This window comes from Sinocyclocheilus grahami, unplaced genomic scaffold, assembly GCF_001515645.1.
Source record: "Sinocyclocheilus grahami isolate Dianchi unplaced genomic scaffold, SAMN03320097.WGS_v1.1 scaffold245.1, whole genome shotgun sequence".
Classification (NCBI taxonomy): Eukaryota; Metazoa; Chordata; class Actinopteri; order Cypriniformes; family Cyprinidae; genus Sinocyclocheilus; species Sinocyclocheilus grahami.
Window position 1 is genome coordinate 706,452 of NW_015505424.1, and position 14,251 is coordinate 720,702.

The window sequence follows — 14,251 nt, forward strand, 5'->3', positions numbered from 1 at the left end:
TAATATAATAAATAGTTTGTAAAGAATACATATATCATATAATATATCATGTCATATATCATATCATACCATATCATATACCATATCAAATATCATATCATACATCATATATCATATATCATATTATATCATATCATATATCATGTCTCATATCATATATCATATATAATCTCATATCATATATCATACAATATCAAATATCATATATCATATTATATCATATCATATCTCATATCATATAATATCTCATATCATATAATATCTCATATCATATAATATCTCATATCATATATCATATATCATATCATATATATTCTCATATAGGGCTGCACGATAAATCGCATGCAATATTTAACACACATCTTATCATTAAAGCCGGTTCTGTAATCAGCTGTAAACCTCCATCACCTGCTGGCTTTCACATTGAACAGCATTAATGCGGAGCTCGTCAGTGAACAACGGCTAGTTAATGCTGTTCAATGTGAAAGCCAGCAGGTGATGGAGATTTACTGCTGATTACAGAACCGGCTTTCTGACAAGATGCGCATTAAATATCACATGCGATTTATCGTGCAGCCCTAATCTCATATCATATATCATACCATATCAAATATCATATCATAAATGATACCATATCAAATATCATATCATATATAATATATCATCAAATATCATATCATATATAATATATCATATATCATATCATGAACCAAAAATTAGAAACAAACCAAATGATGTCTTTCATTAATTCATCTACATCACAAGAATACAAAATACAAAAAAATATATAAATCTGTAACCGTGGTCATTTCCTGTCTCTGGCCTAAAACAGCAGCCATCCCACATAAATGACCAAAACTAATATATTCTGTGTCATGTTCAAAGCAGCAGCTCATCACTGGGTGTGCCAGTGGAAACATCTAAAAGCAGCTCACTCTTCCTGTTATTCGAAGTTATTTTCACCACAAGGTTCATGCCGCTCTTTGCCACACATGGCCTCTCTGTTTTTATGTGGCTTCCTTTATAAAAACCACCACCAAATTTTGTTAACGCTTGCTTAGTCAGTTTAAAACCGGACAATAGCTCACAGGCTTAATCTTGCTCATTATTTCTGTGCAGGCCACCGCAGAGCTGAAGGCTAATGAGGGTCATGAGCCAGGAAATCTCTTATTTGTTTAAGGGACATTGACTTCATTAATGTTTCAATTCAGCAGCTCATCTCCCTCCATCAGAGCTCTGATCTATAGCCGACTCTTTATCCGTTTCTTATTGATGAAGACTCTGCTATGTCCGTTGCACAGAATTGCATCTGTGTCCAGAGGAGTCGTTCTTCACAGTGCTGTTTCTCTGCCTGTAAACCGCTCTCGTTCTTTCAGAGGTCTGTTTACATTCAGATGCTTTCTGCTGTTTCTCTAGCATCATTTATCGTTTCACAGCACTGCAGCATTATGATTGGAGGGGTTAGTCATCATTTGGACGTTGGAAACAGCAGTTGAGCTTCTGTTGAACACAAACGAAGATATTTTGAAGAATGTTGGTAACCAAACAGCAGCCATTGACGTAAATAGTAGGGGGAAAATACTATTGAAGTCAGTGGCTACCACCAACTGTTTGGTTACCAACATTCTTGTCTTGTAGTTGCTAGGTCACTGTTAGCAGGTGTTACTCACATCTCTGTAACAAACATGATGACTATTATAAATTCATTATTTCATTATATTTACATTATTTTACAATTAATATAATAAATAGTTTGTAAAGAATACATATATCATATAATATATCATGTCATATATCATATCATACCATATCATATACCATATCAAATATCATATCATACATCATATATCATATATCATATTATATCATATCATATATCATGTCTCATATCATATATCATATATAATCTCATATCATATATCATACAATATCAAATATCATATATCATATTATATCATATCATATCTCATATCATATAATATCTCATATCATATATCATATATCATATCATATATATTCTCATATAGGGCTGCACGATAAATCGCATGCAATATTTAACACACATCTTATCATTAAAGCCGGTTCTGTAATCAGCTGTAAACCTCCATCACCTGCTGGCTTTCACATTGAACAGCATTAATGCGGAGCTCGTCAGTGAACAACGGCTAGTTAATGCTGTTCAATGTGAAAGCCAGCAGGTGATGGAGATTTACTGCTGATTACAGAACCGGCTTTCTGACAAGATGCGCATTAAATATCACATGCGATTTATCGTGCAGCCCTAATCTCATATCATATATCATACCATATCAAATATCATATCATAAATGATACCATATCAAATATCATATCATATATAATATATCATATATCATATCATGAACCAAAAATTAGAAACAAACCAAATGATGTCTTTCATTAATTCATCTACATCACAAGAATACAAAATACAAAAAAATATATAAATCTGTAACCGTGGTCATTTCCTGTCTCTGGCCTAAAACAGCAGCCATCCCACATAAATGACCAAAACTAATATATTCTGTGTCATGTTCAAAGCAGCAGCTCATCACTGGGTGTGCCAGTGGAAACATCTAAAAGCAGCTCACTCTTCCTGTTATTCGAAGTTATTTTCACCACAAGGTTCATGCCGCTCTTTGCCACACATGGCCTCTCTGTTTTTATGTGGCTTCCTTTATAAAAACCACCACCAAATTTTGTTAACGCTTGCTTAGTCAGTTTAAAACCGGACAATAGCTCACAGGCTTAATCTTGCTCATTATTTCTGTGCAGGCCACCGCAGAGCTGAAGGCTAATGAGGGTCATGAGCCAGGAAATCTCTTATTTGTTTAAGGGACATTGACTTCATTAATGTTTCAATTCAGCAGCTCATCTCCCTCCATCAGAGCTCTGATCTATAGCCGACTCTTTATCCGTTTCTTATTGATGAAGACTCTGCTATGTCCGTTGCACAGAATTGCATCTGTGTCCAGAGGAGTCGTTCTTCACAGTGCTGTTTCTCTGCCTGTAAACCGCTCTCGTTCTTTCAGAGGTCTGTTTACATTCAGATGCTTTCTGCTGTTTCTCTAGCATCATTTATCGTTTCACAGCACTGCAGCATTATGATTGGAGGGGTTAGTCATCATTTGGACGTTGGAAACAGCAGTTGAGCTTCTGTTGAACACAAACGAAGATATTTTGAAGAATGTTGGTAACCAAACAGCAGCCATTGACGTAAATAGTAGGGGGAAAATACTATTGAAGTCAGTGGCTACCACCAACTGTTTGGTTACCAACATTCTTGTCTTGTAGTTGCTAGGTCACTGTTAGCAGGTGTTACTCACATCTCTGTAAAGGTCTTGTATGTCATTTTTTGACTGTATTGAAGCATAAAATACCATGTTTGCAGATATTTCACTTACGTGTTTGTCCAAAAAACCAATGCTATTGGTACAGTTATTCTGCTTTGAAATGTGTGTTCCGTGTCGGAATGTCTGTTTTTGTTTTGGTCTGTGTGACTCCGCCCACTGCCTGTTTACCCAATAGTATTCCGACACCCCGGGTTGCCAGTTGTTGGAAAACGTAGCGTATTGCAGTCATGGAAACCAGCAAACAAACTGGGTCAGACATCGCAGATTCTGCCCGACCTAAAAAGACTCGGCACCCATCTAAAAAGCTCTATGACCAGAGGCATATTAAAACGGTCTTGTAGTATTATAGTATTAAGGCTTGTCATCTTCCATTGTCATTTGCGCCCGTTCCTGTTGCGTGTCCTCAATCTGGCAACCCGCATGAACGTCGAGTCTGAGGAGGAACAACTCTCTCCAGTGTTTTGAATTTTCAACCGCTAGCTGTCAATATTATAGACTGCACTTTTAAATGTAAATCTATGCTGTTTTTTCCATCTGTTTTGTTGTCTACCAAGCAAGAGTCATATGTCAGATCACTTATAAAAGTAACAGCACACCTCCACTCAGTGGTTATCAGTCAAAGTCATTCTTACCTTACACACTAAAGTTTAATATTCTTCCAGAGGGCCACATTACAGCACATTTGCACTCGGCCCACATCCACCCAAAAATCAAAGCAGAACAATTGCCTATTATGTTAACACTGTGATTATATCTCTACTATATAACTACTAATTGCTCATTTTGCTTTACAAATTGCTGTGGTCTATTTGTGGTGTCTGATCTCTTCATTTCCATGCACAAGCATTAGAATAATGCTCTATTTCTCATAGATTTTTTTTTCTTTCAGCTCACAAAGGGACAGAAATACTCTCCCAAAGAAAGGCTTAAGGTACTTATCATTTATGATGGTGCTCCACTTGATGGGGCAAACGGTTTGATGTAGTAAATCCATGAAGTAACGTCACACCCTCATGTCCCATCAGCCAGCACATCTCCTCGCAGGCTGAGGAGGACAGTAAAGAGAGACGTCACTCGCACACTATAGTGAGCCTGACTGAGACCAACAGTCCGCCGCAGTTCCCTTCACCCATACTGACAGGAAAAACACCACTGACGAGCATCAGTAAGTGACTGAACACTTCAGAGGCTTTCTGGAACATTCTTAAGATGGAGAATTTATTGTTAATATCTTGGAGTTTGATCATTTTAAAAATATGGTTTCTTTTAAAAATTTCTTGCAGTTATTTACACTCTTTTGTACCAAAAAATATTCTAAGAATATATATATATAAATACCTTGCTACGTGTACTGCGTTAGGCTAACCAAGACTTGTCATTTGCACTTATATATTGTTGCTCTTTTGTTAGTTTTGATTGCTTCTATTGTCCTCATTTGTAAGTCGCTTTGGATAAAAGCGTCTGCTAAATTACTAAATGTAAATGTAATATATATATATATAATTTAAAATTATTTTTATAAAATGCTTGTATTTTTTTGTAAATACTTGTAAATATTTTATAAGTAAAAGGGTTTTTTAGAAATGTAAAATATACATACTTTTGCGTTGAAAAGAATTGAGAATTTTTGTATTAAAAAAAACAAATTATTTTTGAAATAAAAATTACATATATAATTAACATATATTACACAAACTCATACACAGATAAAGTATGATTATTGTGACCGCTGTAAAAATATGGTTTCTTTAAACATTTCTTGCAGTTATTTACACTCTCTTTGACCAAAAAAAAGTATAAAGAATTAATATTTTAAAGACAGCATTGATTAACATTTAGAACATTCAACTATCATAATTTGAAATATATTTCAGAAACCGAATAAATGGCTATTTTTTGTTTATAACAATAAATTCTGAAAAAAAAAAAGTTTTTATAAAATTGCATTTACATTAATTGATTTCACAGGCAGTATGCAAGGCACCTTCATCTAATGTTACTGTGCTTTATATCATATATAACCTCTGTCTCCCTCTGCTGTTCTGTTATGTGCAGTAGCACCCAGCCCCACCTCAGGAACGCCAAGAATGACCAGATCCAACAGCATCCCTGCTCACGAGGCCAGTTTTGAGCTGTATCAGGGCTCTCCTCTGGGCAGCACCCTATCGCTCGCCGAGCGACCCAAGAGCATGATCCGATCCGGCTCCTTCAGAGACAGAGAAGCCTGCGATGACGGTGAGACTCTGGGTTCATATGGTACAGTCTACATGAGGCGTACAGATGAAATATCTGGACTGGCAAAGGTTGCAAGAATCCCACAATGGACAAAATATTACTATCGTCGCCTTTGAATCAAAATGTCTGCAAAAGTGACTCTCTAACTATTTTTGCGCTAAAACATAGCTCTGTAAACTAAATGTGACTCAACAAATGGTAAAACACAACGCAGGATATGTACGATAAATAATCTGAATTTGCTGCAATGTAGGATTTAGGTATTTTAATGCTTTTAAACTCACACTTGTGTGTATTTCTCTCTTCTTCCACCTGCAGTTCATGGCTCAGTGCTCTCACTGGCGTCTAATGCCTCCTCCAGCTACTCCTCAGTAAGTATCCCAGCACTTTTCTTCCCTCCAGAGCTTCACACACGTGCCGTACGGCGCTAGACTGTCACGAGTGAAACTGCCCGTCTGCTCCTGCTGATTTATTGGAGCCTCACAGCAAAGAGAGTTGAAGAAGCGTTCTCTGCTTTCCTTACTGAACATGGAGCTGTTACTTGAACTGCTGCACATGACTGGGTGCTGATGTGAGCTATAGCCTGGATAAAGAACAGACCTGTTTTTGTACAAAAAAAAAACAGATTCCCACCCCACAGTATAAACAACGTTATTTAAAAATAAAAATGTGTCAAATATGTATTTCATTCTCTGATTCACTCATAAGTAGGGATGCACCGATACCACTTTTTCCAGTACTCGCCCGATATGATACTTTTATTTTTGGTACTTGCCGATACCGAGTACCGATATCAATATTTTTATTGCATTTGTAAATTTTTTAAATATTGGGTACAGAAACCAAAAGAGTATGTATAATGTTAGTTGGTTAACTTAATTTATCAAATAGATACAGTCAAACCAACATTTATTCAGACACCTGTAGTCTCCTGGGCATGCTGTCACCCAGCTTCATGCAAACCTCAACTTCAGTTTATTCCCAGACTCGGTCTGAATAATTGTTGGTCAACTTGTGCAATGTTTTACTTGTTTTTGACAGTTAACCGACCGAACTACAAACTTTCCAGTGATGTCTGTGGGAAAGATATATTCACTCGACAAGCTCGCACATCTGTGCCGCCGCGTGCTTTGTTTATCAGCTCGCACACATCAGCTATACAGGCGTTAATACTGAATGTTTAATGTTATATTCATTGCATACATATACTTCGTAGTAGACATCCTTAACTCCTTTCTGCTGTCTGTTGTTCTGTTGTCGGTGTTTCTTTGTTTGAATATGGCACTGATCACATGCTGTGTGGTATCGGCGTTTGGTATCGGGGCATTTTAATTAGTACGAGTACAGAAGCTCAGTATCGGACCCGATACCGACACCAGTATCGGTATAAGTACATACACAGCTGTTTAACCCATATGGTATGTAAATAGTGAAACAATTTAGCAATGATTTATTAAAAACACATTTAATGTCATTACTATCTAGGGCTGCAAAATTAATTAAATTTAAATCAAGTCTATTTTAAAATGAATCTAAGGGTGTGTTCACACTTGTAGTTTGGTTCATTTGGTCCGGACCAAAAAGGAAAATTATACATTTGGTCCTTGTCCGCTTAGCGTTTACATTGGTGTTTTTGACAGCGAACCTAAAGGCATAGTGATACGTTCACAACCTGATTGGTCGGCTTGAATGACGTATATATCGTGACGGAACTCACGGCGTTTGGTATCGGGGCATTTTAACGAGTACGAGTACAGAAGCTCAGTATCGGACCCGATACCGACACCAGTATCGGTATCGGTGCATCCCTACTCATAAGTACATACACAGCTGTTTAACCCATATGGTATGTAAATAGTGAAACAATTTAGCAATGATTTATTAAAAACACATTTAATGTCATTACTATCTAGGGCTGCAAAATTAATTAAATTAAAATCAAGTCTATTTTAAAATGAATCTAAGGGTGTGTTCACACTTGTAGTTTGGTTCATTTGGTCCGGACCAAAAAGGAAAATTATACATTTGGTCCTTGTCCGCTTAGCGTTTACATTGGTGTTTTTGACAGCGAACCTAAAGGCATAGTGATACGTTCACAACCTGATTGGTCGGCTTGAATGACGTATATATCGTGACGGAACTCACCGAACACCCCAAACAAAAGGTGCGGGTGTATGATATCAAAGCATCCATTAACCGATCAGTCTGCTCAGCGCCGCTTTAAGTTGAACACACCTAATGCCGTCTGCTGGACTAAGCGCTCTCATTCTTGCGTGTACATATAATTTTATTTTCTCCACCTGCAAACTCTCAAGGAGCTCATAAAAGGCACTTTACCTCATCGTTGCTCCACGTTTGTTCGTTTTGTTTTGGTTACACCGCGTCATCAGATCATGTCGCATCTTGTCATTACTTCCTGTTTTTGGTTCGTTTAGAAGTATTTGGTCCGTGTTGCGTTCATATTTGATTCGAACAGCACTAGAGTTCATTTGGAAGCGGACCGAGACCCATCTTTTCAGCGGTTTCGGTCCGCTTGCTTTGGTGCGCACCAGTGTTCGGATAGCAGCGTTCACACTTACTCAAACGAACCGCACTAACAGAGCAATCGCACCAGGGTTCGTTTTAATCGAACCAAACATGCCAAGTGTGAACGCACCCTAATATAATTAAATAAAGTTCACGTAAATTTGTGATTTTTTTTTTTTTCACAGATTTTCAAGTCAGCTGAAAGTGGTCTCAATTTAGTTCCTTTAAAGAGAACAAGTGTGAACACACTTATGTTTATTTATTTATTTAGCTTTGACATCAAAGCACTGTGAGTGCTTTAAATCTTTATTATGTTGCCATTCAAAAGCACAATATTTGTCAAAATAATTTGACCAAATCATGCAGCCCTGTCTTAGATCTTTTTCATCTGTATTTCTGTTTTTCATCACTATGAACTTCCATTTCTTTAGCATCTTACTATCTATCTGTCGTTCTTTTCTTCCGTGCTTCTCTCAGGCGGAGGAGAGAATACAGGGTGAGGTGAGTGTCTCTCTCTCTCTCCGATTTTCCCTCTCTGTCATTCAGAAGTTAATTACAGTTATATTAATAACCTGTTTTTGTCATACATGTTCTCAGAGATTATAACAGCTCAAGTCAGCTAATGTTAGGAGCTGATGAACTAACACATTGATTCAAAGCCTGTAACTGCCATTAGCTGTCCAGAAGGCTGTTATGAGATTCCTCTGCTGTGTTTTTGTCAAGTTGATGTTTCATTCAATCGTGACTTTAAGGAAACGAGTAACTAACCATGTGTCACATGTTGTTATTTATAATTTCCTCCATGTTCTGTGTTTCGTAACGATAATGTGAAGGCCTATTCACATCAGATGGGATAAAACAAATAATAAAAATTAAAATATTATATAATTCAAAATAATTTAGTAATTCAAATATTTGTACTCTTGACAAGGCTTTTTTATGAGAAATGCGTTGATATCTAAATGAAGACCAAACATTTTGTTCAGCATAAACAATTAAGAAAATTACCTTGCTTCAGAATAAAAAAATATAATTTTATTTAATATGACTTTAAGGAAACGAGTAACTAACCATGTGTCACATGTTGTTATTTATAATTTCCTCCATGTTCTGTGTTTCATAACGATAATGTGAAGGCCTATTCACATCAGATGGGATAAAACAAACACCAAATAATAAAAATAAAAATATTATATAATTCAAAATAATTTAGTAATTCAAATATTTGTACTCTTGACAAGGCTTTTTTATGAGAAATGCGTTGATATCTAAATGAAGACCAAACATTTTGTTCAGCATAAACAATTAAGAAAATTACCTTGCTTCAGAATAAAAAAATATAATTTTATTTAATTAGTGAATTCAAATTGTAAATAGCAATAAATTGCCACATTTTTGTCATTTTATATGGAACTTGGCTATCTTTCATTTATATGAATAAAACAACATCCAAACAATTAAGAAAATTACCTTGATTCAGAATAAAAAATCTGTTTAATTGCCGGTTTAAAATTGTAAATGGCCAAGTTTGTCATTTTATATGAAACCTAGATATCTATCATTTATATTAATTAAATAAAAATCTTTAGCATCCAAACAATTAAGAAAATACAAGTATATAATTTTATTGAATTGCCGAGTTTAAATTCATTTATAAAAACGTATAAAAAACAGTATCCAAACAATTAAAAATAAATAATAATCCTTTCAAATGAAAAAAAAAAAAAGTATCACTGCAGTATGATTTTTTTAGACTTGGCACATTGCATTGTCTAGATTTAGTATATCGTGGTTGTGGTGCTGTTGTTTCATATCCTGGTAGGAATAGGCTTTCGTTGTTTCATGAGTCTGTCTACTTGATCTATGGATGCAAAACGAAGGTGTCTCACCGAGTTACTTACAAAAATCTCTAAGAGATGTACTTGAAGTTTTGCATTCCAAGCCTGAAGGCTTGAAGTGAGTCTGATTTTACTCATCGTGTGTGTCGTTCTGGTCTGCCGTGCATCATAGTATGTGAACATACTCACCATTTCTCTTTCTGTTGTCTTCAGTTGCATATATAGAGTTTATCAGCCTGTTCCAAATAGAGAAAATATAAACACACACAGTTGCTATTGGGAGTGTTAAATATCATCTGTCACAGTTTTCCAGCAGCTGCAATGAGCTTCTGTTCCTGGAGCTTCAGCAGTTCAGTCTGACTGTAATACTGTAATTTAGGAGAAACATTTCAGATTTATGTCGAAGTAAATAACATGATCGTTTAGAGGAATAGTTCACCAAAAATGAAAATTGTCATCATTTACTCCTGCAGACAATCCTGTATGATTTGTTTTCTTCCATGGAACACAAAAGCAGCCATTCAGCAGAATGAGTTTTTTCTGCTCTGTTCTGCTTTAATCATTCAGTGAAATTCAATGCAAGCTCAAAAATGACAATATAAAAGTAGCCCATATGAACTTTAGAGAGCTTTATTAGAGAACATTTTCAGTCAATTAACGACCGTTTCTCATATAAAGCTATCATATTACTTTAGAGGACTTAAGTTACATGGACTATGGAGTGCTTTTATGATATTTTTACTGTGCTGTTTTGTCATTTTTCTGGAGCTTGGAGGTCCTCGGTTGACATTTGCGATCATTGTATGGAAAAGAGCAGCCTAACATGTCCTTCTCTTATTCGCAACAAACAAAGTCAGGTTTGGAACACCATGAGGAAGAGTAATGATGACAGAATTCACATTTTCGGGTGAACTGTTCCTTTCGATTTGATGCAGCTTTATGTCATGAATTCTTTGTTGGTTAATAACTTTGTGCGGTTCTTCACAGCAAATCCGTAAGCTGAGGAGGGAGCTGGAGTCTTCACAGGAGAAGGTGGCCAATCTGACCTCACAGCTGTCTGCTAATGTAAATGTACACTGTTAAACACATATGACACTTCTATTCTATTTTGTATGTAAACTACTGTTTCAAAGGTTATTCTAGTCCTGAAAAATTCATATTTCAATATTTCACAATATCACATTTTTACTTCGATCGAATGAATGCAGCCCTAGTGAGCATAAGAGACTTTCAGAAACATAAAACAATCGAACACACCCCAAACTTTTGAACGGTCGTGTGTATTTTTCTTGAACATTCCAATTATTATTTAATATTATCTTGATTATATCATGGTCACATGTAATGCGAATAAATTGATTTTTTTCCCCCAGGCCAACCTGGTGGCAGCGTTTGAGCAGAGTCTGACCCTCATGACCTCTCGACTCCAGAACCTCTCCTTCGGCGCTGAGCAGAAGGTACGATCAAGCGATCCCTAAAACAAGCCAAAACTCCTGTAATCATCTCAGTTCCACCATTTATGGCTTATTGGTAACAGTTACAGCAGTAGCATTTCATATCATGATGGAGTAGGATACTTGATCTGCCAAAGCAATACAGGTTCTCTACCACTGACTTCCTGCAAGCACACTAGAGCACCAAAACCAAACCTTTTTGAAGTTGTAAATTACACAAAAGGTCATTGGAGTATGTTTTACAAGAAAATAGTTCCTTCTGTCTTTCTACTTCAAAATGTCATGTTTAATTTCATGTTACTTGACATTTCTTTGTAATTATTTTTGAAATTAGGCATTACTGAGTAAAAATGTTTCTTTTTTCAGTGTGTTATCATAGTTTAAAAACAGGTCTAATTTCTTTAGATTGGTCCATGTGTATGAAGCATACTACCCAAACCTCATCTGTCCTTTTACCGCCCAAATTTAGATCAATATGTGTAACCTCACAGAGTCACTGAGAGCGAAAGAGCAAATATGGGTCAAATTAGGGCTGAATGGATGTTGGGGGTTGCTGGCTTTTCATTTACTCACAAAGGTTCACTGCGCTATCTGTGCCATACTCCAAATTTTCAACTTCATGATTTGCCTTTGGCTAAATTAATGCAGGAGGGTTTAGAAATGAAACGCTGACTTTCATGCCACATTGCCCTCTGTAAAAGAGGCAGCCAGTCTAGAGGCAGTGACCCGAATTCACTGTTTCATTCCAGTGACTGTGACCCTACAGACTGTTTGAGTGATTCAGAGAAAGCAAATGATGTTGAGGTACCAGTGATGCACAGCTGGAGGAGCTTTTGTAGACGTCCCTGTGTCTTCGTCTGTCGTAAATGCCATTGGTCAAGTGCAGGCAGTAAATCATTGCGCAAAGCAGAAGTGAACCTACATTTGTTTGGGAAACCGTCAGTAGCAGCGCTTTGGGGAATGCTGTTTCAGTGTTTATGCTTTAAATGGATGAGCACAGACTAAACATATCTGGGGTTTTTTGTCTCTATAGGACAGTGAATTACTGGACCTTAGAGAAACAATCGACAACCTTAAGACCAAGAACATGGAGGCCCAGGCCGTCATCCATGTGGCACTCAATAACCCAGATATGGCCCCTAAAGGTGAAGACCGCAAACATGCACCTTTATGCATGCAGTTTTAGCTCAATATACGATGAATATTACCAGACAAATGTTCTTTATTCCTTCTTTCAGAGTTGCGAATTAGGAGGCAGAACTCATCCGAGAGCATCTCTAGTCTGAACAGCATTACCAGCCACTCCAGTGTGGGGAGCCTGAAAGACGATGCCAAGAAGAAGAAGAAAAAGAACTGGGTAAGCAGGAAAAAAAGAGCCTAAGATGGAATTATAGTGACTGTTATTATCTGCTAGTGCATAACCATGGTTCTCACCTATTCTTCTTCTCTTGTAAATCTCTAAGGTCTATGAGGTAAGTTTATCCTCTCATGTCATCATCATGTGTTGTTTCTAACCGCTCTGCAAAGCTCCGTGTCCTCAGGTTTTCATCGGCGTAGCTCCTCTGACAGTCTGTTGCTTATACTTTCATTTGTGTAAAATTTTATGTTACAAATGTTAAGGGGGGAATTCACTAAGCAGAGAGCACCGATATATCACCATAATGGCATCAACCATTATGTTTCTTTTTCTGTTTGGTCAATAAGTGTTGAGAGCAGGACTTTTATTTTGACAGCACATTCATGCCGTATTCACTGTGTATTGTGTGTGAAATTGCATTTATTCTGTCTTTATTTGAGAAAATATGACTTACCAGATTACTGCACCGTTGGTTACAGAGTTTGCTTTGTGTGTTTTTTTTTTTTTTATGAAATACTATAAGTCTACAGAGGATGCTATAAAATATAAATTTAATTTGACAGATTTATCAAATTAAAATATATTTTAATTATTTCAGATTTTAGTAAATGTTATGTAAAACATATATACATTCCTCTGAAATAAAAAGTTTGTAATTTTTACAATATTTAAATGCAATATCATTACCATGTTTAAAATCATATAGGGCTAAATCGGACTTTGGCCAACCTACTTTGCAATATATACAAATCGGCCATTCAAAATCCATATTGGTCGACCTAGACCCTTGTTTTTTTTCACGCCTGTAACCAGCTCCTAAGAACTGATGGGGACCCACAAGATTATGCAAATGTGCCATGACATGAATTGCATTAATTACTTTAGCGCATCAGGCATTTCAACAACTTATAAAGTAGTGTAAGTAACAATCAGTGGGCTCCATTTTTTCTTGGTGAATTCCCTCTAGAATGCTATTTTATTAATACTGTAAACATGTGGAAACACTGTGGATGTCTCATATGGCTATGACGGAAGAAGAAGAAAACAAACAAGAATGAAGCTGCAGCTGAACACTGACACTAACTCTGGCACGCAGAGACAGATCACTCTGCATGTTGAAATAATCTGTTACAGTTCTTTGGTATTTTACCTGTTTTATTTTTTGTGGTTCAAGGCTGTAAGCTCTTTTATAGGAATGAAGGCATCACGTATTACTGTCCACATCAACAATCCAAACAGAGTGTTTCAAGTGCCCTTGTTAAAAAAACATCTGTCCTTTTCTCTTGTGCTGTTCTTTAAGTGTCTGTCCCTTTGTGCTTGAAATATCTCCATACAAAGTACTTGAATTTGACACTTGATAAAGTAGGGAGATTTGCAGAATGTAAAATCCTTGAATTAAAGAGCACAGTGGCACTTGTGTCCAGTTTAAGTTTTTGTATATATATATATATATATATATATATATATATA

General features: G+C 36.4%; 1 protein-coding gene across 2 annotated transcripts in view; it reads left to right on the forward strand.

Annotated features, from left to right (window-relative positions):
• LOC107598126 (neuron navigator 1-like) overlaps positions 1 to 14,251 on the forward strand; it is a 166,313-nt gene that overhangs the window by 137,509 nt on the left and 14,553 nt on the right. For both annotated transcript variants that reach the window (XM_016289394.1, XM_016289395.1), the window contains 9 exons: positions 4,261 to 4,302; positions 4,397 to 4,536; positions 5,427 to 5,606; positions 5,925 to 5,977; positions 8,610 to 8,633; positions 10,958 to 11,035; positions 11,344 to 11,427; positions 12,458 to 12,569; positions 12,663 to 12,781. In XM_016289394.1, coding sequence (XP_016144880.1) covers positions 4,261 to 4,302; positions 4,397 to 4,536; positions 5,427 to 5,606; positions 5,925 to 5,977; positions 8,610 to 8,633; positions 10,958 to 11,035; positions 11,344 to 11,427; positions 12,458 to 12,569; positions 12,663 to 12,781 — 832 coding nt within the window. The remainder of the gene's footprint in view (positions 1 to 4,260; positions 4,303 to 4,396; positions 4,537 to 5,426; positions 5,607 to 5,924; positions 5,978 to 8,609; positions 8,634 to 10,957; positions 11,036 to 11,343; positions 11,428 to 12,457; positions 12,570 to 12,662; positions 12,782 to 14,251) is intronic.